Here is a 26634-nt window from a genome sequence, read left to right as displayed (position 1 = left end):
GATTGAACAGCTAGAATAGGGTCACATATGCTCTGGCTGCTGTTTATTCAGTGCCATTTAGGGCGCCTGGGCATGGTATCAATGGTGACCTGAAGTCACTAAAATAATTAATACTTTGGACATCACAGAAAACAGACATGAGCCTTAAAGAACATGTGCAAGACTGTCTTGACAGCAAACTCTTTTCTGGAGTAGCACAATGTCAAGGAGTTCTGAATCTTACCGTGGTCCACATGGACCTTGTGATTCAGACCCTTATTTATACAACTCCCAGGCTTCCTGAGACACCACAGGGCAAGGAAGTGACAGGCCCAGCACAACACAACAACCACACTAGAGCAATTCCTACTGTATCTGAATTCAGTAAAAAGTTTATATTAGGACATATTCTTATCTATTTAAACAAACACATAACTCATGTTGTTATGGATTTATATTGTTTACATTCATGCAAAAACATGGGAGTTTAATAGACCAGATGATAGTAAATTAATGCAATTTGTCTTAATAACTTGTGGGTCCCTGTGAAAATGAGGACTTTTATTACTTTCAACACCTTTTCCACTTGTCTTTTACTGTGCAGTTAAACTTTTCAGAGATTCCATTTTCAGTCAGTACTCCACTTAGGTTAACATATGCTGTGACTTCACATTTACCGGAAACAGTGGGTGGAAGAGGGGAATGACACTTCTGAAAAGGTTGCTTGGCCCAGCATATAAATAGTTAAGGAACTAACATTAGCAGACCACACGGAGAGGGTATTTCTGTAGTGTTGTACCTTCAGAAATGTTTCAAAGTTAAGAACATTTGAAATATTGCAATGTAAAAGTTCTATGTTAAAGGGATGCAGTAATAGGGGAACTCAACGATAGGGAATTGTAATTTATTACCTTGGTTACACCTTCTAAAAATGAAATCTGACATTTCTCCTAGTGCCTTGTTTAAAATCAGAATATCACAGATTAATAAACATCCACCTTCATGTCTCAACACATCCTTAACCATTGGCTTTTTTTGTTAGTCCAAACTCATTTAGGTAAAAAAAAAAAAAAAAAAAAAAACACACACTTTCCTTTTTGTGATTGCATTGGTCTTTATTCTGTCATGCAAGTTTAAAAACAAGCACTCATCATCTCCAAACAATATTTGGATGTTAATAAATGGTGCTGAATGGGCAAGATTGATCCAGAGTAGGCCAACAGTGGCCTGTAATCTCTGGCAAATACGTCTGTGTCATAGGGCATGATTTAGAGATTGGTATCTTGGCACCTTGCATCATAGATGGTGACGTCATCTGTAGGTGACCCCAAAAGCACTCAACAGAAGCGCCCTCTGAAACAAGATGCCAATATAGCAAGGCCTATTACAAAAAAAAACAAAAACAAAACAAAAAAACCCCCCACTAATGTTAAAGAAACAAAACAAAAAACAAACAGAAGTAAACTAAAGAATATTGAATTCATTAGTTGCAGGTTTTAAAGCTTCAATAGGTGTCTTCTTTCAGTGAAAAATGGTGCTGGAGTACTGTAATGGCTTTGTGAGTTAGCCCCAAGGTGTCAACCCCACAGCTTGCTTCCTCATGGTCTGCTGTTGCTTCCTGTCCAGATTCATTGTCCTACGAGCATACCCTTTACCAGCATATTGATTAACTGGTCATAAAAATTGGTCGCTGCTTTCAACAACCATCATTTTATGGTAAAACTGGTTAGAAGTGACATGAGAAATATATATATGCAATATTTGCATTCACCATTATTATTTTAATGTATTAAACAGAAAATATAAAATACAACTTTAAATTTAAAATATATTTTGAATTGCATACTGGGACTAGACTGACCCCCACATGTATTGTACTTTCTTTTTAAAAGGCAAAACGACTGAAAACGAACACAAAAAGACCCCAACAATAATAACAACATTTACAAAGAATATATAATATTTCGACACTATTTTAAACAATACATCCAATTAGTGTTTCTGGTGTTACAAAATGGCATGAGATTATAATATAACTATAACACTTTCTTGGTCAGGCAAAATGAGACACCACCACACGGGTAGTGACAAGCAAAGCAGAATCTGTGAGTGTTGCTTCTGCACAATGCACAGGTTCTACAACTCACTTTTAATGAGTACTGACGAGATTCCTGGGCTCTTGCTGGTTTGAGAGGCACAGTAAAGAGGAGGAAAGCATTGTGGAGTGCCCTGGCTGTACTGATGCTTTTCTTCCTGCTCCAGCATTATTGTTCAGACTCTCCCTTCCTCCTCGTGAACAGAAAAAAAGCTTCAGTTACTATTATCAAGTAATGTTTTGGCAGCTCCTGTAGGCCTTGAATCCTTATGATGCAAGCCCAAGCAAGAATCCTCCAAGGAACCCGCTGGACAGCACAATATTCTTCTTCACGAATTCTGTAGACTGTAGAAAAACAAAGAGACAGAACAATATTTATAATTTACTCCGTGGCAGGGCTGAAGCCCTGTAAATAGTATGCTTATGTATTTTTACTTCCTTTTAGTTTTTGAAATTAAGTTTGTGTTAAATATGGCAGGACTAGGATTGGATTCCCATTTCTAAATAAGACAGGTGTGGAAGGTGCCCAGATGTCAACTGATTATCAATTAACCCTGGCCATCTGCTATAAAAATCTTCACGACTACATGTACAACCAGGGTGAGCAAAAGAAATACACAACTGAGGATCTCTGTTTGAGGGATTTTAATCACATCCCTCAAGTATCTCACGGAGAAGGTTCCTGGAGCAGGACCTCCCTTGTAGTGGGACCAGTGCACGGCCTCGGTTTTGGAGAGCTTTTGTTTTCTTCTACCATGTTTTGTTTTGCGTTTTTGTATTATTTTATATGTTTACAAGTGTGCATGTCCTTCTGCACTAGGACTACCATGCTGGTACTCTAGTGGCGGCCACCTGCAACTGTAACAGAACGTCTTAAAAATATTGTAAATAAAACCTGTGCATCTGAGTGGCGTGTCAACGTCAACCTTTGTGTCTCTCACTCTCCTGTCTGTCAGGGGGCAACCCACACCCCCTATTAAAAACCTCCTACACCCCCAGTGTTGCTACATGTAAAAAAAAATAAGAACTGCTGACTGCTGCTGCAGAAAAAAGTAAATAAATAAAAAAATTACTTATTTTTATATATATACACACACACACACACATTTAAAGCAAAGAAGCTGAAGCAGGAAACCCAGAGATAGAGTTACTGATTGATAATCCACAATATCATAATTCCTACCTCTTCAATTACATTGCTGATTTCGGGTGCTGCTTTGTTGGCCTTCTTCTTTAGGTGCCTTTTCGCCTTATTGACGTCTTTTTCCACTTTCTTCCAGTCAACCTGCACGTACCCACTGTGATTTGCAAACTGGAAGTAATGCATACAGAAGAAGTCAAGTTTTTTTTTTCTCAAATCTATCTTTCCAGTGTGAATGCGTTCGTGAATAATTATTTTGGGAAACAAATGTATGGAATGTGTTTCTTGTACAATATTTGAGGTCTCATGAGTAAACGACAAATTGAATTTAATGTTTTAATGATACTTTGTAAACAATCACTTGGTTTATTACATGAAACACATGTACAAGAAATGATTTTAAGAATGTGAGAAATACAATACTGCATTTCAGTGTTTTGTTGGATTATTATTAGTATACTTTAGAAGACACCGATAATATTTATCTAAGAATTTTTCCTTTAGCTTTGCTACGGTAACAAAAAAAAATGCAATAAACAGTCTGATTAAAACTGTAACCATATTGTGCTGGATAGTATCTTTGAAAATGTTGTTTTGGGTAAAGTTTTCTTTTCTTGTAATAAATCACTTCAGATACTGCAGAGTGGCTATAAAAAAAGTCAGTTACAGCTTTCTAAATGCTTGCTTCCACACAATCATACCTGTAGTAAAATAAATCCACCACCGACTGCTGTAGCTGCAATCTTCCCAACCCTTTGGAACAGATATCCTGCACACCTTTTAAAGAACAGAATTATATCAGCAACTATCCCGACAGCTGACACACTCAAAAGTCACCATCATGAAAATGCACATTCCCCCCCACCAGTCTCCACAAACTGTAAGAGAGAATCTCAAAACAAGTGCCTGTGTGCATTATGCATATTAAATTCTGGCAAGCGTTTTTCTATGACACTATAAAATGACCAAAAAAAAGCACTCCTGCTGTCCTCCTGTTCCATCTGTGCCCTTAATTACTTCATCCCATTTACCTTACTTCTGGGTTTTAATCAATTAATTATCGAATGATACCTATCAAAAACAGAGGACTGGATTTGTGCACCTCTGCTGTAGAGCTCTCCATAGATCTGATCCATCAGAGACCAGAATCCATTCAAAATATATCTTTCTACCCTCAATACCTTCACAAGTTTCACATTTCCCTCATGATAAAGTAAACATACTGATTAAGGGCAATACAAGAACTACTACAAACAGTACTGTACATTCAGACCAAAAGTTGTTCAGTAGCTAGCAAACCTGGCCATTCACTTGAAACACATTTTTGTTTTAAATAAATTTAGTCATCGCCAATGTTTTTTTTTTCCCCCAGCGGTTTTCTCTCCAATTTGGAATGCCCAATTATATATTTTTTTTATCCCGGTTCACCGCTGCAAACCCCTCCGAAACATGTTCCTGTGTGTTCCTGAAATGGCTCCATTGCAGCCCGCCACAGGGGTCACTGGTGCGCGGTGACCTGTGGATTGCCCTGCTGACCTAAGTCATCCCTACCCGGGTGGCGCTCAGCCAATTGTGCGCCGCTCCCTAGGAACCCCCTGCCTGGATTTAAACCGATGATCATCAGGGTATGGGGCACATCCAGCACTCCATGCGGTGCCCCTTTACTGGAAGCGCCACTCGGGAGCCCCATGAAACTCACATGCTTATAGTTAGGAGAAAACCATGGCACGTGCCAACTATTCCACACAGTACTTGTCTGGTAGTTTAATACATACCAGCCTGTTACTCCACCCATCATTATCTGAGTAGTGACTGAATATTTCTCTGCAATCGGCCCGGAATTTTGTCCAAAGACCAGGCTCCACCATTGATGCCGTCTTGCATAATCTGTCAAATCCACCACTTCATAGCAGTCTTCATCGCTGTCTTGATCTTTGGGGTGGGGATCAAAATAAAATAATAGATACAAAAATGTAATCTTTTCCAGTAAAAATGACCAAAAAAAAAAAAAAGCACAATAAAAAATTAATGATCATGAGAAACCAGGCCTATCATTCAATGGAAAATGGGGTTTTAAGATTTTGGGGGTTTTCTTATTTTTTTAAGATACAAGCTTTCGTTCCTTATTCGTCTTCTGTTTCATTATTTAATGGGCATTCCTTTCTCTTGTTTTGTCATTCGTTTTTGCCTGTTCCCCTAGTTATAAATCACCAAGCTTCCCCGTGCTGGACGTTGAGCGAGGGTAAATAGTTGATATGGTTCGTATACTAAAGGAAACATACATTATTTCATTCATATTTCAATTTATTACATTTGGCAAACCAATTTTGCAAGATAAAGTGCAGCTGTTTTTGCACATCCAAATTAATTATAGAATTTTATTTTTTACACTTCTCAAAAAAGACTGCGGGCTCCTAGAATTGTAGTCAGAAACATCACAAATAAACGCTGCAAATAATATGACATAAACCACGGTTTTACTAAATTTAAAAAAAAACAAAAAAAACGAATATTACTATTTTAATGACAATACAGCACCTCGTCCTGTCAATGCACAGAACACCTCCCCCCCCCGTACTATGTTTCTGGGAGGTTGTGTATACACCATTTGTCACCTTTTCAGTGTTGGCATTAACACAAGAGGTGGTAAGAAAATACATTTCACTTCTTTAGTCTTTTAAAGATTAAAAGTTAGACTTAATTACATATATACAACAACAGTATGTAACAAATGTACTGATTCCCAAGTAGTAACAGACTGGCCTGCTAGTCGTATTACGAGATTGCCGTGTTTAGCTGTATCAATCTGTGACATTAGTTTTTTGGTTGCTCGTTAATTTTTTCTGTTTTAGCTGCATACCGTCAGTGGCTTTGCTGGATGGATTTTCTCTAGTAAAATATAAGGAAAAACAAACACCAACCTTCTCTGCGCTCCGCCATTTTGCAGTATACGACTAGATTGGATGTGTTTTGTTATGTGAGGTCCTTCTCGGCTGCACCTACGTACAGTGCTGTCACGTCAGTCTTAAGGAAACAGGAGATAATAATTAGTGTTAGTGTCTTCCTGTTGTAGCTTAGGGGCAATGTCACTCTGTCATGTTTAAATTAATACACTAAAATATATCTGTTGACAGCTTGTAGCATCAGGTGTCTAGTGCTGCGAGGTCAGCGGGAGCGTCAACCCCTTATTTCGGTCACGAAGAGCAACGCCTCAGTATTTCACGTGTAGAATAATTAACTGTTTTGCTCCTATATGGAAACGGGATATACATGTGTATAACACATACACATAAACAGTTAATACAATGGCCGTAAGAAACTGCTGTGATGTTTCTGTGGTGTGGACTAGTGTCACTTCATTTGTGACCTGAGGGGGAGAGGCATTAGAGGCTTGTGAATGAATCTCCTCTGCCACATAGTGCACTGGCTGACTGTAGACAGGTTACCACGCTACACGGTGCACTAGACACACAAAATAACTTTACATTTCTCATTTGGATTACAACAGTGCTATTTTCTTCTAGTATTTGGCAGTAAATGCTCAAACATTCTGCAACTCCTCTGTGCATTACCGGTAGGGATTGGTGTTAAGTGGAAAGGTTAAAAGGCAAGGAAACAAAAAGCCACTGTCTGCACCTTCCCTCTATAACGAAGATGGTGGTATGCAGAGTATATGCTGTAGTTCTTAAATTTGTATTGTCTGGTTTGAAGTGAGAGAAGCTAATGTGTTTTTGTTTTTCTTAGTGTGTTAACCATGGTGCTGTGCTGGTCTTTTTATTAACACATTGGCCACTGCCTGAAATGACAAACCAAAACTGTAGATGCTAGTGGGAATGTAACAGTATGTGTGTGGGTAGGTGCTAATTGGAATATTTATTTTACTGAAGGATACACACCTCCAAACTTTTTGAGTGGCAAGTGTAAGAAATTGAAATGCTTTTCTGTATATAGGCAAAGATACTCTAGGTCATTCTGTTCTAGTGGTTTTAAAGGCATAATATAGGCAGCACTGAGGCTATTAAGCACACCGTCCAACTGGTGTTATTGCTACTGCTGTTGTTAAACAATAGCACATACATTCATTTGCCCTGCAAAACAAACCAGCTGTTCTGTTGGGTTTGTTAATGGAGGGCTGACGGACTGCTGACCTGGTTGCCCTCCACAATTACAGCCAAGCGCCACCTGGCAGAGAGGCAGGGAACTGTGGCTGAGTGACGCATTGAGACCACAGGAGGTTGCTTGTTGATCTGTTGCAGTTGTGAGATGACATTTAAGTTGCGAAGTGTATACATGCTGTCAATTTACTAATGAGAACTCCTTTCCTGGCAATCTGTAGCGTTTTATAATCTTTTATTATACAAAAAGAGTAATGCGTCAGCATATGCATCTATTAGAAGCTATGCAACTTGCAAATGCAACTGCTTGGAGGGGTTCTACACGTACAGTTCTATGCCTTCTTCAAGACTTTGATAGCTCAAAATATATCTCTATATATACTGCTATATATATATCTATATATATATATATATATATATATATATATATATATATATATATATATATATATATATATATACTGCTTTTGCTCACTATACACAATGCTTTGATCTAGTTAGGAAAGCTGCACTGAAAAACAAAAGCCACCCAAAAGCAAAATCCATTAAGTTTTAACATTAATGTGTTCATATCAATTAAAAAGCTTTCCTGAAATGAATGAATATTGTATGTCCATCATTATAGTGCATGTGTCTTATGTAAAGCACTGTTTATTCATGCTTGAGTCCAGGCCGATGGACACAAACTGAATACATTACAGTGACCCTTTAAAGTTCAGGGTTTTTGACTAATTTTGTGTATTTATTCTATGTTGGATTCACAGACGGTTAAAATCAGAAGCAAACCTAAACTGGGCAGCTATGTGGTTTCAAAGCGCTCAGGGTATCAATCCCTAATCTTTAGAGACTGTTCTTTGGTAAGGAAGGTCAGAACTGAGATTTACAGGGGTAGCAGAACTGATGAGTGAGGTGTGATAAATAAAAGAGAGCTTGTAAACTCTTGAAATGAGCGCAGGCACTTGACCCTGATTGCTGGGTCACTTTAGGGGGATTCTAAACTTGGAATCCTGGCTACTTTGACACTGCCATCCTCAAATGCTAAATAATCACTTATTCACATCATAGTACATGTACACTTTCTGCTAGTAATGGGGACTAATGCTGAACAAGATCATTGTGAGGGGGATTTGTTGACATTTCATCCCACTTAATCCCCTTGCTAAACAAGTATGGCAGTAGCATAAACCTCCCACCATGGCTGTCAATTCAAAATTAGCGCTGTCAGTATGGTGAAAATAGCATTTTTCACAATAACTACGTGTTGTCATAATTTGCTAATGTTGCCATTTTCTTCAAGGCCTTGGGGAAAGATAAAATCTACTTCAAAAGTTTGATGCATTTTTTTTAACATGGTGAAAACCAGCAACATTTCTTACGCCTCCATTGACTCTCCATAGAATTTATTTTGCCTAACTCTATATACCACAGCGCTTTGCTCGCAGTGAAAATCAGCGGAGTCGAGTATCTTGTTAAATAGAATATCTTTTGAAACGCCCTTATAATAAACTAAAATATTATTGGCTAAAGCAGTTTTGAGTGAGGCTGCATTTTTATTTGTGAAAATGTTAGTTGTGTTCCCATTGGCTAGAAAGGTTGCAGTGTTTTCGGTACAGTGCGAGATTGACAGTTGGAAGTTTGTGTTTGTTGCGAAGTTTGTCTGGTTGATTGGAAATTTGCTGGTCCATACAGCCTTTCATATTAATCAATTGACAAATTAATTAATGCATTATTAGATGAATTAACAAATATGTTTCTGAATTACTATATGAATTGACACATTTATGGACGAATTGCTGGACAAATTGACACAAATTGACAAACAAATTGACCAATCCACGAATTGACAAACTGACAAATTAATGGCTGGATAGTTTTGACACACATGGTACTCCATACTGCCCTGCCATCCCATCCAATCCACTCTCCACCTCCCAACAAACACTCATTTGTTCTCTTTTATAGGGTGTGACCAGGAGTAATCATTCAGTTACCACATGCCCACATTCCACACTTTTCAATCAAACAATTAAACCTAATTCCCATCACCAGACACTCACACACATGTACACACATGTGCACCCATGTGCAGAGCCTGTGCTCTGCACACTTCCTCCCCTACTCTCTCACACTGTACATAGCATTGTTTCAACTTTCTCCACATCACGTTTGTTTTTCTAATAGTTTGAAATTGCTGTGATTTAGGCATTTTTACATTATAGAACCACGGTCTCTACTTGCAGCTCAAGAAAAAGTGCTGATCTCATTTCTATTGCTACTTCTCATTCTGCATTGTGAATGTTTTTCAGCATCTACTGCAGTCATAGGTGACAGAAAGACATATATCTTCGCCCTGGTGACAACTATGGAAGATTTACAGCTAGTGCGAGTTATCCCAATACAAGAAGTTGAGCCCTGTATCAGATTGGATATTGACCCTGACCTTGCACGATGAAGACAAGGAAGCTCAACACATGTCCAGCTCTGATGCTAGACACTGGCTGCTGTGTTCATGATTACCTTATTCCACTGAAGAAAATGGTCCTACCACCGATGAGTCTGATCTCATAAGCTCCCATATGCCTGGTCAGTGATTGGATCGATTACCTCCAGAGTACGGTGGCGTCGACTCAGGAGGGGGAACTCATTCCTACACGCCTTGAATACGGTACTTTACACAGACACACATATAGGTTTCTGATGCTGGGTCCAAAATTTGAGTCACATGACAATGCTAGGTGCAAACCTACTACCCCATGTCAAAAACGCTGTACAAAAGGTACCACTATGTTTTTTAGCTTCTATTTTTTAAATGAGATTTTATTACTAAGAACTGTGATGCTAACTTGGCATTGGTGTAAATGTAAATGTTTCAAAACTAGAGATTCCTAACTGAGGTCTTTGAAACCAGCCACATTTTTTTTTTTTAAAGAAAACAGTAGACTTTGCACAGGGGGAAAAAATTTAGTTAATGTATCATGTGACAAATTAACCAATATTTTAATTATGTAATGCACAGCTGGAAAAACTGCCAGGGCGATTGATTTTCTCTCCCTTGGGACACCCATGTAAACAAGATCCTGATGAGTTCTTCACTGTAACAAACATTTTCAACTAAAGATGATCCTGGATGGTTGATTTTAGTCCTATAACACTATGTAACACAATTTTTGTTCTTGGGTAGTAAGTGTATATGTTGTTTTTCTCTGACTTTACGTGAATGAAAAGACACAAATTCGCCCGTTTTCTCATTGGAAATAGGTAAATTTCAAAATATCACTGTCCTAGTCACAAAAGCAAAGTTTGTGGGGAATAATAGCCATTTTCTACACTTTTGAGGCATAAGCAATTAGGAAATAACACTTACTACCCAGGAACCAAAAAAAAAAAAAAAAAAAAGTGTTACACTGTGTTCTCAGAGCTTCTCAGGGTTCACAGGAAAGTAAACAAATAACATCTGCTGATTATCACTCATAATTAAGATTATACTGTAATTTTTATGACAAAGGTTATGATTCAAGAGACAAAAGTTATAAATGACAAATAAAGCCTCTTATCAGGTTTAAAAAAATAACAGAACTACATTACCTTATTTACAGATTTGGTATTATAAATTCATATCGTGATAAGCCTGCATTTGGGGGATTTTAAATTAAAATAGAAAAGTGAAAAAGAAAAAAACATACTATACATATCTATACTTTCTACTGAGCTTCATGTTCTAAGAATACCAAAACGTGTTACTAAAGCCCCTTTCACACTGGCATGCTCTACCCAGTTCGGAACCTACCTGGGTCAGTACCCGGTGTCATGCGGGTCGGGTATGTGATTTCATACTGCTTTTGATAATGCAGGGTTGACCTGGTGACAGACACAAGTAAACCATGGTGCAAGTTACATACAAGCTACATACAAGCTTCTCTGGATTGAACCGACAGCCCAAATGTTGATTAGCGCAAACGTTTCTTCTTCCCTGCTGCAATCTGGCTCATGGTGTGTCTCAAATCAACAAAAATATTGCTAAACTGAATAAACAAAAATGTTCCTAGCGGAAGTAAAACCTTCACTTAAAGACTTGAGGTATCGTACTAACTGGAACAAATATAAAAAAATCCCTAAATTCATTGCCAACTTCAATGAAACTGAATTATTCATTAACTAAAATTATATAAAATGATTTGAAATCTTCTGAAAAGAAGAAAAAAAAAAAAACACGTCAAAAACCCCTTGCAACTAAACCAGTTTCATCCATATTCAACTTAACATAGGCTTATTTTATAAAAAAAATAATAGTAATAAACAATTTCAGTATGACTTTCCAGTCTCTCTACTTTCAGCCTCTTCCACAGATTTTTTAGACTTGCTGCTGTACCTGGATGCCTCTCAGAGAAGGCACCATTGAATCTGCTTACACGTGTATTCCATGCAGTTGTGCGCTGCAGAATTGCTGAAGAATGCTTTCGGCCATCCACCACAGTTTCAATACAATCTTTTATACACTCTATGAAGTTTTTGCTCCATTGTATAATTTTGCACACAACTACTGGCCACGATTGCCTTCGTATGGGTGTACTGAGAAATGAAGCTTTTACAGGCTATACCTGAAATATGTAATTAGCATTTCTGATTCGATTTCCACCTTTTATAGTCAAAAATACACCTTTGATCCTATAAACTAATGCCTTTGTTTTGTGTGAATTAAATAACGAGGACTAATAAAAGTTTTGTTACCCTTTAACGCAGCTTCATTAATTTTGGTGGCATTTTAAGAAAATGTGATTATACATGTGAATTTGGTTTAAGAAAATGGGAAAATATTCTTATGCAATTCAACATTAGTATTTACTTTCATGCACAATTTCCTTACATATTTTTTCAAAAATGTAAATGAAAAAAAAAAAAAACACTCAGATTTTCAGGTTTAGATAAACGGAAACTCTGCTTCTCTGTGGACATAAAAAGATCCTTCAGCACCCTGATGGAGTGTAGGGGTGTTAAAATCACTTCATGCTCTCCAAAACCCGCTCATACCTGGGACTACCGAACACGTGGAATGTATGTTGCGTGCTGGAGCGAAATGTGCAGTTGCCTTTCCGCCTGCAGGGGTGGCTCTGTCAGTTCCATATGATTGCGAAATGCTTAAGGCGAAAAGCAAACTATAAGTGCAAGTGCTTTCTTTTTCATAAAAACACGACAGCAGGTAACATTAAGTACAGTATATGTTAGCTGCGCGCTGGCACATCCACCAGCCAATGCCATTTCAATGCTTGAACGAGTTATTTACAAAAACAGAAGAAACCACCTTATGGTCAATGTTTATCTATTTTCAATTAAATATTTCCCTTGATTGTCAAGTCTGTCAATCCACTTGGCTTTTCTTGTGCTCTCCCACCGCAAGATTAATACCTAAGTGCACATGGAGGGCCGTACAACTTGTTTTTTACGGAGATTGGCATGCCCAAAGCTGGGAAATATAGTTTGTCTTTCAATCAAAACTACCTCCAAGTTATAAAACATAGACAAGGCTTTCCATTGCTTATGTGAAATAGTTGTCCAAGTGTGGAATTAATTATGGTAAATTGAAAAGTTTTTTTTTTATTATTTTTTTAAAATAAAATAAATCACATTACAGTAATACCTGTCTACTGCGCATACACATTTAAAGCAACACGTAGTGTAAACCATATAATGACGCTATCAGTGCACACTGGTAATAAAAACAAACGCCAATCACTCAAATATATGACGCGTAACATATTCACTAAAACTGACGTCTACAGCTTTCCAAAAGTTTTATTGATCTTTCCAAGGTAGTGGTAAAACTCCCAAATCTTAAACCCTTGATTTCTGTTAGCTGTTTTCAGTACTGTACCTAGAAAATACTCACGATGTTATAACGCCACAACCTAACCCAGCCATTTTCTGTGCCCCACGATTACTAATTAAAAATGACACCAGGTGTAGCCAATTGTAGCTCTTTGAGTATAATTACGTCATATAAAGCTTTTTTTTGGCAAATAGGAATGTGGAGGGGGTTGGACCAAGTTGTCTGTTTTTTTTAATTTTATTTTTTTATTTATTTATTTTAATGTCCATAACAAGTTTGGTTGAACTTAGGGCGCTACAGAGAAAGGAACCCCGAGACAACCACAGAAAAACGGAGCGTCACGTGTGGGTGGGGAGGGGTGGAGGGGGGTGTAGGTAGCGCTTTCTATTGGCTGCGAAGGGGGGGAGAGGGCGTTCTGACGGCGGCGTGGGTTCGCTGTGTGACACAATTACAACAACTTTGAGCTGGTGGTTGGGGGGAAGTTTGTGATATTACCAAATAACACCCGTTTTAAAACCCCGTGTTCTCGTTACTCCATGTAATAATCCAAGCTCTCGGTTGCATGCAGTATTTTATATAAAACAATGTAAAAAGAAGACCACTTGGCGGGTTTGTTTTTCCTTTTTAAGGATTTGTTATTATTATTATTTTTTTTTTTATCTTTCAATCCTGGAAAAAAAAGTTTTTCCCGTTTCAGTTTTTTTTGTTTGCTCTTTAATTTTGGCGGAGGTTCTCGTTTGGTTCCCCGTTGCGTTTCCATGAAATCGAGCGGAGTGTCGCTAGCCGCTGCTGCCTGCGCTGCCGCTCTCAGTCTCGGCTCTGCTGGTGATGAGGAAAAGAAAATGGCGGCGGGAAAAGCGAGTGAAACCGAAGAGGACTTTCCTAGGCTGACAGCGCAGGAGAGAGACAGCCTGGCCGAAATAGACAGGTCAGAAACCGCGCATTGCAAAAAAAATGGGCTTTTCTTTTAACTGCATAAGTGTTTGCTTGTTTCTAAGTGTTTAAATTGGCTCTCTTTTTCCAATCAAGTAACGCGGAGCCGCCTGTGTTGTCTTCTGTCTTTGCAGCCGAGTGTTTGGATTTTTGAGGCTTCATGAAGATGGCGCCAGAACGAAGGCCTTACTGTTAAAGGTATGTTCGAAAGGATCGAGCCGGTCCCTTTACAGTGCTACTTCGCGCATTTTGTTCCTGGGTGGTATAGAGAATCCATCAAGTAGGTCTTGTGCTGCAAGGTTTTTTTTTGTTGTTTATTTTTAACTCCCTTAATACTTGCTGTGTGTGAATCGTCAGAAATCGCGAGGCACTGACTTATGCTTGGCATTTAATTTTGGGGGGGCATATACATCTGTGATGTTACTAGTCGTACTGATTTTTTTTTTGTTTTGTATGTGCCAAAGTCATCCCAAAACAAGTTATTATAAGTCAGGAAGTGCACACTTCTGAATCAATTTTCCAGTGTAATCGACACCACATTGCTTTTTCTGCACTGTTTTATAATACAAATGGGTCAGCATTTTCATTCACGTTTGTATACGAGTGCCCCTGTACTATCGATATTTATGCAGTGTGTTTGAAGTTGCTGTCATGGATTATATAGCAATATAAACCCCTGCTGCGATTGATCTTGTATTCTGGCTGTCGTGTGTACATATTGGAGTTAAGGATGTTTAGTTTCGATTTTTTTTAAAACGGCTTGTGCTATTTATTTACTTGTCTGTCATGCATCATGCTGGTTTGGCCATTCTGATTTTGCCATTTCTGGCATACAAAAACTAAACAACCGTGTCTATGCACTTGTAAAATAAACGATACTGTCTTATTTTGAATGAGGCATTTGTGATGAAGTTGTTGCTTCTGTTTTTTAAACATAGTTAGTAATGGCTGCTCGAATCGGCCCAAGATGGCGGGACAGGGAGGAGAAAAGTGAGAGAAATAAAGGTTGAATAACTTAATTACTGAGTAATTACAGCGTGGTCAGAACAGTCGCAGGTCTTTACAATTGGTGAGCAATTTCTATTATTCTTTGTTTTAAATGACCAAAGATATTGGTCTAATATGCGGTGTTTGTGTATATGTACCCTCAGAGTTTGCACCCGACATCAACCTGTAGCACACTGGGCACCGAACAAAGGCTACTGTGGGTTATTTTTATATTCACTGCAATTCTATAGCATGCGTTTTTCGTGAAAGCCTATCAAATATTGTTTGGTCAGGAGGTAACCTTTTTAAAAATTAATTCTAGCAACAAATCTGTAGGATGACGGGATCTAAAGAGAGACGGCACAATGCTATTCTGACCAAAATGGACTAGGAGGGGTAATTTTTTTTTTTTATTAACAAAATAGTCTCGAGCACTTTAATGTTTTATATAATTTTGCACATGCAAAGAAAACTCATATGAATCGAGAAGTTGTTTATATATATATATTGCAGTTGAAGTTGATGTAAATGCATTTACTAATTTTTACGCATTTTAACCAACACACAAATGGGCTGTGGGGATTCGCGCTCTGAATTACGGATGTTGGACATCTATGTCTTATGTTACAGTCGCTAGTAAACAAAAGGAATAGATCTATGAACAAAGTCACAAGTGCAGGGTGCAGTATATTCATTGTTTATCCTATAGCTCATGTAAACACCGGAACTCAACCGTTATTTTTTGCATAGAAAACTTGGTGCAGTGGGACATTCTAAAACGCGTAACGTGAAAAACGCGCAACGTCGCTTAATGTACTAAAGAATGCAGCTACAAAGTCCAAATTTGGCACAATATTAGCCCGCAAAGAGTACCATATATGATATATTATGTAAATGTATATGAAGATGAAATATATAAAACCCACGTTAAGCCTCGGTTTCCCATTATAAAAACGCGCTTAACATGGCTTAATGTATCCAAATCTATTGCTACAAACTCCAAACTTCACACAGTGTTACTTGTCCAACAGAGGAAACTGGCCATATAGTTACAAGCAGTAATTACAAAAGGAAGCATGTGAAAGACACGTTAAGACTCTTAGGCATTGCATGGATAGCGCTTACACGTGGCCCAATGTATCCAAATCAATTGCTGTTAACTCCAACCTTGACATAATGTTACTTGTCCAACAGAGGGAACTAGCCATAGATTTAGTGAAAACAGTTGGTAAAACACCTTATCAGTAGGTAAGCCTACATTTGACAGCATAAAGCCTCTTAAGTTCAAGGGTGCTCTGTTGAAAAGGTAAAACTGTCAAGTTTGGAGTTAATAGCAACAGATTTGGATACATTAAGCCATGTTAAGCGCATTTTTTATAATGGGAAAATTACACTTAACGTGGGTTTTATATATTTCCTCTTCATATATAGTCACATAATGTATATCATATGTTGTACTCTGTGGGTTAATATCGTGCCAAATTTTTAATGTAGGGTGTGTGTTATTTGTCTCATGGTTCCATTCATTTTAATTAGGGTACGCTATTGTTCAAAGCAGGTTAATTGTAATGCCTTGGGTGTTATTGATACCAGTGATTTGAAGTCTTGAAAATTATATGGTTGGTCATTTTTCTGTGTTACGTTCAGTACACTTCACAGACAAATATGTATTGCCAGTCAGTAAAGTGTGTCGAACACCAAGTGTTGAAGTTATATGCAGAGATCAATGTGATTCAGTGCTGATTTAAACTAATGCGTAGCTGTAGTCTTCATACCTTTATTGAATACTTTAGTGGTCATGTTGTGATGTAGTTTGTAAACAATGCAACCTTTTCTCCCTCATTAAATTAAGCTGTTCCCTGACCTGATGACCTATGGAGCAGCTGTCAACAAAATATAATTAAATAGTGAATGCAGGATGGCGGTCTACTTTTTGTGTGACTGATTCTTGGTATTGCATAGTTGTGGATGGCCTGTGTTTTTACTGTTACTAACATACTTAATATTGTAGCAGTAAGTGTGAACAGCTAACTTATTTTTCCATTGATGTCTTTCCATATCTGTTTTGCAATAGAATAAAATGGCGATTTACAAAGCTTCCTGTAATTACTGCACTATGTTCTCTGGTGGGTTTAAATACTGTGCTTGTACACTATTTGAAACAGACAAGTTTTAGTACCAATGTGTTGCACATGTCAAGTGATGAATGTTGATATTCAAAATGAGGATTTATATAGATTAACGATGTTGCTGTTTGGCATGCTGGTTGCTGTAGGTTTGCTGATATTGATGATATAAATTACTGTAGCTTCTGGCTCTTGATTAATTGTAGAGCTGCTGAAGTGCAATTTTGTTTCAGTATAATTCATAAGATCTGACACAAGTTAAAAACACTATTAGTACAACTTACTAATAAGTTGTATTGGAAATGGCAAATGTTCCTTATTCTGGGCGAGGGTAAAATGAATAAATAACTGTGGACCAGTATGCCATATAACTTGCAACAAGCTGTTTTCTTGCCTGATTTTTCTAGATTGGTCAAATACTCATGATATTGCACTGTTCGTTGATATGCAAAAGAAGGTGAGTAGCTGTCATATCTGGGATGATATGGAAATCCTCAAATGATAATTGTAAGATATTGTGAAATTGTTCTTTATCAGCCAATATATGAAAATCATTAGTATTCTAGTAGTGTTTTCCATGTTGCCTTATTAGTTTAAAGGAAATATAATCTGCCTGACATTTATTAAATAGTCTGCAAGTATTTACACAGCTACTTGATAAGTTTTTCTATTTTAGATCATGGTTTGCAAAACAAGTAAAATTGATACTGAAGCTAATAAAAGGGTAGTACATTGATTTTAAAGGAAATGCATCAAAGTAAAGACTTGTAAGGCTGTGTTCACTCTGGGTCTGTTTTAAAGGGTTTGGTCTGTACGTTTTGTGATGTGTGAACAACAAAGTCCACTTGGGAAACGAGCCGTACAGAGTCCACCCAAAGAGTTGGTCTCGGTCCTTTTGGCAAACACACAGTCTGGTTCGCTTGCTAAACCTCAACTGCTGGACTCAGTCCTTTTGCACACAGGAAACAAACTATACAAGGTAACACCACTCGGAAGTAAATATGTCACTCATAGTTTAGTTCATATTCTGAGGAAACAAGTAGAGCAAAAACAGCCTTAATTTCTTGTTCTGGTCTTTGCGATTTGTATAATTAATAATTATTTGAAGCACTAAACTGCATTGGTGTGCTCAGAGATAATAGCAGAGTAATCTATTGGGTTGTGTTAGTGCCATTAACAAACAAAATAAATAATTTTATGGATTATTTGTTTAATCATCCAGACTGTTTTTGTTGTGTTTAAATGGTAATGCTAATAGCTGATTAATTTTAAATCTGGCTTTTTGTACATTTAACATGTTTTGAGATGACCATACAAAGAAAATAATGAGTTATCATCTGCAATAAATATACCTGATGTTACATTATTGTGTAATATACTGTTATTTTTAACAGCTTCGGAGTTTGTTGTATATGACACTAAAAATTTTTTTCAGCCTCGACCATGTAGGAGTCACTGAACTTCTTGTGTTTTCAGTCATTGTGTGTGTGTATGTGTGTATATATATATATATATATATATATATATATATATATATATATATATATATATATATATATATATATATATATATATATAAATAAAAAAAAAATTCTTAAATTAATGCTAACAGTAGAAGAACACTGCATTGTTGCGTAACCGAATACTGGATTATTCTCCTACTGCACGTTATTCAACAAATGTATTAATTAAATTAGCGAAGTGCTCCCTCTGTTCCCCTGCTTTCTTTCACAGCAATATGTAATAATCAAAAACATGCTATTTAAAACTGGAGCACTGCCAATAGCTGCTACCTTTCAAGATACCTTGCTGAATATTGTAAACATCTGGTTCATATATATAAATGAACCAACCGAGTGCACTTGCAAAATGCATTGTAAAAAAAACTAACTCGGCCCTGAAAAAATGGAAAAGGACCAAAAAAAAACCCCCAAAAAACCTTTTAGCTCATATCGAAACGAACTGGGCACCTTTGCTTGCAGAGAAGTGTAAAAAGCAAGCACATAGCTTCAAATGAAATGGACCCAGTGGGAATGCAGCCTAAAAGAAGAAAGCCAGCAAGTCAAAGGAATACGTACATGTTCTTTTAGGTGCAACTAAACCTGTTCGTTTTGGTGTATTTACAGCAGTCTAGTTGTATCTTAGTGTTTTTGGGGAATATCTGTGTGTTTTATAAGTGATATTTTAAACCAGTAATTCATGACTTCACTGCATCATCAAAACTTTAAAAAAATCCTAATTTAGGAAACAAACCTGTAGCATCTACGCAATCACCATTATCTTCTTACCACACTGTTTCTGTATTAAAATGATTAAGGGATGCTGCAAAGAACTACAGTTGTTTAGAATCAGACTGTGCCACCCAGATTGTTAAAGAAACAGTACACAAATACAGTTGTTGAAAGTATGTTTACCTATGGCGTACCAAGCACCCTGCATGATTAATGTTTTTACATGTGACTTAACAAAATATCCTTGTTACACTGGAGCTCATTTACGTTACTTTTATTGGCTTTAGTACGAGCAATATAGTGAATGGCTAAACACACAATGCATATCTTGATTATTTTATTGGGCACCAAGGCAATTTCATACGCATTCATAAAACAACAAAAAATAGAGAGCCTATTATGTTGATGCAATGTTAATTCAAACACAAGTCTGTGTTTTCTTGGTGATTTGCACATTAACTGTTACAAAAGTAAAATATACGTCACACTTCCATTGTAAAAAGTAAAATCATATAAACATATCCAATTTAAAAAGAAACTCATGACAAAAAAGGGTAATTTGGCAAAAACAAATATTCAGGGTATTTTTACTGAAGTCTGTCACTGTTAAAAAGAGCTCAATGTACTGCTTGTCTGTCCTGTAATTAAAGCTTTTTATTAAAACCCTCTGTGCAATGTGTTTCATAATTTAGGGTAAGCACGTTCACTGGATTTCATATAACATGTTGTCCGCTGGTGAAGCGAACGTTTAAATCCATGCATTTTTAAATTCTAAAAATAGTATTTTTGCAGAAACTCAGCACTGGTTCTAATTCATGGAGATAGTGAAATCCATGCTCGCCTAGAAAAAGTACAGCGATACACCAGCACAAATAAGCGATGTCCATGAGGGGAAAGTTAAAGATAGATTTTCAGGCAAACTGGCTGAAGATTTACTCATGGCTGGAGTGTAATAACGATAGTGAACAAATTAGTTGTTTGGTCTGCAGTATGTCTGCACAATTGTAGTTTGCTAACCGCTGTAACCTCTACAAACAACTCGAAGTAGAAATTTTGCCAGGCAATGGAGATTGCTCTGCATCACAATGATGAGCAGCTGGATGTACATAATGTTATATGTTTACATTTGAGAGACTTTATGTAGTTGCACAGTTCTTGAAATGTACCGTTACAAAGGATTTACAGTTTTGTTATGGTGCATTGCTGGACACTCGATCCAGGGAAAAAAAAAAGGTATGCTGTTTTAAAGCATACACATTCTAGCCCCTTTGATGAAAGCAGACGTTTTACTAGTTAAAAAGCAGGTAAGGTATTACACAAAAATAAATGAAAACAGAAATTGATCCACTTCTCTATTGTGTTTTGTTCACTATTATGTTCTCTCCTACTCGTTTCATAACGCAGGGAGCTGTTGCTTGAACCATGTCATACATAGCTACTTTGTTTTTTTTTTTTTTTTTTTTTTTGTGTGGTAGGGATTTGAGCAGAACTACATTATCTACCTATTTGTGTGTTAATTTTTAGCCTTGATTTTTTTTGGGGGGAGTAATACCAAACTAAACAGCAACGGTCATTGAAATGTCTAAATTAGCACTGTATGTACACTAAAGACATGGAAGGAGTCATTGTGTAATTAAGCATAAAATCAGATCGCCTTATACCATATATGATCATAGATATTGTGATTTGTGTTATGTGATATACAGTATGTAGTGTTTTTTTTTTTTTTTTTTTTTTTTTTACTAAGCTGAATTTTTAAAAAGGGAAATTTTAAATATACGTCTACACACGTGTGACTGAATTCCAGGAGACGTGGTCATATTGATTTCACTCTAACGACATCCCTCCCTTCTGTTTTGCATTTTATTAATTAGTGATACAATACAACTGTCTCATGGCTTAGTGGTGGGTGGTGCACAGTAAAAAGAATGCCAACAATAATACATTATGATAGTCATTTTCTCGCAGGGCGAGATTAGACAGAATTCAGTTGAATTGTGACAGAACGGGCCAGCTGATGCAGAGCAAGTTTGTGAATGGGTTGTAGATCAGATATGCTGGTGTTGACAGACACCGGTGGCAATGACGGGCGGGCATATAGGCAACTTTTGAGAGGCGCTGCGGAAATTGTTGCCGGGGCTGTCGGTTATTTTGCGCCTTGCTGTTTTCTTTCCGCTTCCCCTAGTTTTCACCCAATTTAAAATGCCGAATCACACTCTGTGATGTGATTCTGGGCAGACATCTATAAGCATTGTTTGTTTTTGTAGAAGCTGTCCAAAATTGTTACAATTTTATTTGTTACAGTATTGAAATGAAGGGTTGTTTAATATATAGTTTTATGTGATTGTTGGTTTTGGTTCGGGGAAAATAACCGTTGTATCCCTATACTGAATTATTCTAGATCGTCCCAACCCAAAAATAACAAGCATTTGGATTGTTTTTATAACTGGTTTCTGAAATAGATGGATTCATTGTTTTTGACCCCTTCACCATATTAATAACACTGTGTAACAAAAAAAAAAATAATGTTCCTGGGTAGTAAGTGTTATTTCCTAATTGCTTATGCCTCAAAAGTATAGAACATGGCTGTTATTCCCCACAAACTTTGCTTTTGTGACCAGGACAGTGATATTTCAAAATATCACTATTTCCAATGGGAAAATGGGCAAATGTGTGTCTTTTCATCACATAGTCAGAAAAAAACAACATATGAATCCAAATTAACATGTATTTATACTAAAGTAATACAAAGATGACTACAAAAGATTTAGAAGTGAGTAGTTTTTCGAGATTTACAATTATACTGTAAATACAGTATAAATAATTTTTTGCATTAAGCGCAGAGCTTCTCTGTTCCCCCCAGGTCTGACTGAATTTGCATGCGATTGAGCGACAGAGTCAGACCTGGGGGGGAGCAGAGAAGCTCTGCGCTTAATGCAAAAAATTATTGCAGATTTCCAGATTTATAAAAAATAAGCTTTCCTTTACACTAAAACGATGCACAGGCTTGACTATTGATAATTGTCAAATGATACGATGAATCGATTAAATATTTAAATGCTCTAAGGTTCTGGAGCAGTGTTTTGTTTCGTATTGTTAAATTGTCAACTTTATTTTGATATCATCTGGGACCTCCCTTTTTTTTATTTTTTAGTTGAGTTAATGGGACAGTTTGAGAGCACGGATTACAGTTTTTTGCAGTGCACAACACCTACAGTAGCTGCAGCATTAAAGCACAAAGTAAACTGCAAGCCATAATGCCTGTTACAAATTGTCTCATTACAAAAATTGGTCTTTCTGTTCTTTTATTCCTACTAAATCAGTGTACTTACAAGCACTTTCTACAAACAAGACATGCAACTGCTGTGAAACTTAAAGAAAAAAAAATCTGCACTAGCAGTGTATCCTTTGCAACAATAGGGTTTTTCAGCTGTACTATTCTGGACCTGGCAAAAACCGTTTATGTTTTATCATTGATTTATTGAAAACTGGTTAACAGACCTCGAGACAAAGCTACACCGTTTTTGAGAGGCCTAAATGACACATTTTACAAAATAGATATAAAAATAATTGCTCACAAACTAGTGAATATTAAACAAAACTGCAAGGCTTATTTCGGTAGCTAACAATAAATCCATGGCATCGCCTACCCTTTATTTAAAAGGTACATTGACTGCTTGGCTAGGTAAAGGAAACTAAGTGCAGGTCATACTGCCAAAGAACACTCGGAGCACCCACTGTTTTATCAGCTTTGCATTCTTGTTCACCACACTGCCCTTTTGGCCTTTTGCTGGAGAGACTACCAAACCAAGTGCCTGCTACTGCTACACACGTCAGATTTCAGCTTTTTAACAGACGCCGTCCTCAAATAAATGCCATTCTCAGTAGAAACGTAAAGGTATATATATTTTTTTCTACCCCTGTTTAAAAAATAAAGAAATGTGCAGCTCTGGCTATGTACATGTGTCACCCCTGAAGAGACTGCTGCCTCAATCCACCGTGTAATACAAACTAATGTACACACACCTTAGTAAGCACATTGTATTTTATGGTACAGTCCCGACAGACAACCCAAGATCAGCTACTTACAGCAAAGCGGACCTTCACGTCCATTTTTTTTTTTTTCACAGCAGGGGAAATTGCTATCTGAAAGCTGGCAGAAGTTATCATCTTGTAGGGGGTTTAGTTTTGTTTATTATTCTTCAATTGAATAATAATTCAGTTATTATTCAATTGGAATTTTACTCAGTCCTGTACAATTTATATATATATATATATATATATATATATATATATATATATATATATATATATATACACACACACACATATATATATATATATATATAATATATATATGTATGTGTGTACACACACAGTACTGTGCAAAAGTTTTAGGCAGGTGTGAAAAAATGCTGTAAAGTAAGAATGCTTTCAAAAATAGACGTTAACAGTTTGTTTATCAATTAACAAAATGCAAAGTGAGTGAACAGAAGAAAAATCGAAATAAAATCCATATTTGGTGTGACCACCCTTTGCCTTCAAAACAACATAAATTCTTCTAGGTACACTTGCACAAAGCCAGGGATTTTGTAGGGATATAGTCAGGTGTATGATTAAACAATTATACCAAACAGGTATACCAATTATACTAAATCAAATCAATATTTTTGAAGGAACACGGCAGGTAGGTTGACCCAAACATCTTGGAGAACTAACCACAGTTCTTCTGTGGATTTAGGCTGCCTCAGTTGCTTCTCTCTCTTCATGTAATCCCAGACAGACCCGATGATGTTGAGATCAGGGCTCTGTGGGGGTCATACCATCACTTCCAGGACTCCTTGCTCTTCTTTAAGCTGAAGATAGTTCTTAATGACTTTCGCTGTATGTTTGGGGTTGTTGTCATGCTGCAGAATAAATTTAGGGCCAATCAGGATGATGGAGAAGTATCTGCCTGTACTTCTCAGCATTGAGGAGATCATTAATTCTGACCAAATCCCCAACTCCATTTGCAGAAATGCAGCCCCAAACTTGCAAGGAACCTCCACTGTTGCCTCCACTTCACTGTTGCCTGCATACGCTCATTCGTGTACTGCTCTCCAGCCCTTCGGCGAACAAACTGCCTTCTGCTACAGCCAAATATTTCAAATTTTGACACATCAGTCCAGAGCACCTGCTGCCATTTTTCTGCACCCCAGTTCCTGTGTTTTCGTGCATAGTTGAGTCGCCTGGCCTTGTTTCCACGTCGGAGGTATGGCATTTTGGCCGCAAGTCTTCCATGAAGGCCACTTCTGACCAGACTTCTCCAGACAGTAGATGGGTGTACCAGGGTCCCACTGTTTTCTGCCAATTCTAAGCTGATGGCACTGCTGGACCTCTTCCGATTGCAAAGGGAAGTAAGCATGATGTGTCTTTCATCTGCTGCAGTAAGTTTCCTTGGCCGACCACTGCGTCTGTGGTCCACAGCGTTGGCCGTTTCTTTGTGCTTCTTCAAAAGAGCTTGTACAGCACATCTGGAAACCCCTGTCTGCCTTGAAATCTCTGCCTGGGAGAGACCTTGCTGATACAGTATAACTACCTTGTGTCTTGTTGCTGTGCTCAGTCTTGCCATGGTGTATGACTTTTGACAGTAAACTGTCTTCAGCAACCTCACCTTGTTAGCGGATTTTGGCTGTTCCTCACCCAGTTTTATTCCTCCTGCACAGCTGTTTCTGTTTCAGTTAATGATTGTGTTTCAACCTACATATTGAATTGATGATCATTAGCACCTGTTTGGTATAATTGTTTAATCATACACCTGACTATATGCCTACAAAATCCCTGACTGTGCAAATGTACCTAGAATTGATGCTGTTTTGAAGGCAAAGGGTGATCACACCAAATATGGATTTGATTTAGATTTTTCTTCTGTTCACTCACTTTGCATTTAGTTAATTGATAAACTATTAACATGTCTATTTTTGAAAGCATTCTTACTTTACAGCATGTTTTCACACCTGACAAACTTTTGCACAGTACTGTGTGTGTGTGTGTTGTCAATACATCACAGGCGGTTGTTTACAGAGGTTTGCAAGGCATTCCCAAAGGGTGTCTGAAATTTTTGATTTAGTCTTCATCTCAGCCTTCAGAAACGTCACACATGCAACTAACATACAAGTGGTGCAAGAATCTCCAATTCACTGAGTATATTCCTATTGTAAGCAGTGAGATGCTGTGGAGTGTCAAGTTCTTGTTGCTACTCATCTGGCACCCTCAGGATGGTGCGGATCATGCAAAGTTCAGAGTTCCAATGTGTTGCATTGGCTATCAAGGCATTTCAGACTCTAGTATATCTGATGCACGAGTGGACCTGTGGTCATAAGAGACTATTGAGGCAATTTTGCTCAAAAACCTTGTTTATCTGACCACCTTTCTTGAAACCATCCTTGATGACCAACTGTAATGTGTGAGCAAAGCAAGGAATATGTTCCAACTGTGCATAGGTTGTGCTGTCAGTTGTAGTCAACAAGATCTTCATCACAAAAAGCACTAGAAGTATCCTTAACATCTATATTCTCAAAGCCAGGTAGAGAGGATGCCTTAATTACAATTATCTGTGGTTATGCTGGTGATTCAACTTGTGGGATTAAAGCCAGCAATGGTCTCATGATACAGCTGTTCAGCTATACGCTCAGCTGTATGAGATCCACTAATGTAGTTTTTTTTAAAGTAATGAGTAGTTGGTTCTTGATTTAAAGAAGTGCACAGTTATTTTCTTTAAATATAAGTTTGGTTTTTTCAATATATACAGGTTTAATTCATGAAACAAAAAGAACGCTCAAAGCAAAACAGTACAAATCATACTATCATATGCAAACTGCACGGTGCAAAACTTATATTAAAAACATAACAGAACAAAGTAATATAATAGGTTTGATCCTCCAGGACTTCTCGATTGACAAGTCTCCAATACTAGTCTTAATGAAAGAGAGAAGTGAGTTGAGCTGAGTGTACCTTGATTAAGTAGACACTGACCTCAGCCCCACACTCCTTTCTTCTCTTTTGGGTTCAATCACCCTGGGCAACCCCCTGTGGAGATTCTTATGCACATAAAGAAAACGGGTTCTCGCTCAGTGCCTAAGATGGTGTTCTCTTGGTGTGGCCCTTTGTTCCTTTATGCTTAACCTATGATATCTCTTGAGTGCATCGGTTCCTTCAGCAGTG

At 37.4% G+C, this 26634-nt stretch overlaps 2 protein-coding genes across 6 annotated transcripts in view; one reads left to right on the top strand and one right to left on the bottom strand.

The window, feature by feature from the left end:
- Positions 1-1073: 1073 nt before the first annotated feature.
- On the bottom strand, positions 1074-6525 carry fundc1 (FUN14 domain containing 1). The gene is made up of 5 exons (XM_041259053.1): positions 6137-6525; positions 4991-5147; positions 3917-3992; positions 3258-3386; positions 1074-2419 (listed from the first exon to the last, which is right to left on the bottom strand). The coding sequence occupies exons 1-5, from the start codon at positions 6153-6155 to the stop codon at positions 2342-2344; spliced, it is 459 nt and encodes a 152-aa protein (XP_041114987.1). The 5' UTR covers positions 6156-6525; the 3' UTR covers positions 1074-2341.
- Positions 6526-13813: 7288 nt separating this feature from the next.
- The window catches only part of kdm6a (lysine (K)-specific demethylase 6A), a 104718-nt gene continuing 91897 nt past the window's right edge, over positions 13814-26634 (top strand). For all 5 annotated transcript variants that reach the window (XM_041259052.1, XM_041259049.1, XM_041259048.1 and 2 more), the window contains exons 1-2: positions 13814-14082; positions 14222-14285. In XM_041259052.1, coding sequence (XP_041114986.1) covers positions 13913-14082; positions 14222-14285 — 234 coding nt within the window. In that variant the 5' untranslated portion in view covers positions 13814-13912. The remainder of the gene's footprint in view (positions 14083-14221; positions 14286-26634) is intronic.

This window comes from Polyodon spathula, chromosome 9, assembly GCF_017654505.1.
Source record: "Polyodon spathula isolate WHYD16114869_AA chromosome 9, ASM1765450v1, whole genome shotgun sequence".
Taxonomy (NCBI): domain Eukaryota; kingdom Metazoa; phylum Chordata; class Actinopteri; order Acipenseriformes; family Polyodontidae; genus Polyodon; species Polyodon spathula.
The sequence above is the reverse complement of the archived record's forward strand: the minus strand, read 5'-3'. Positions and strand labels throughout refer to the sequence as shown.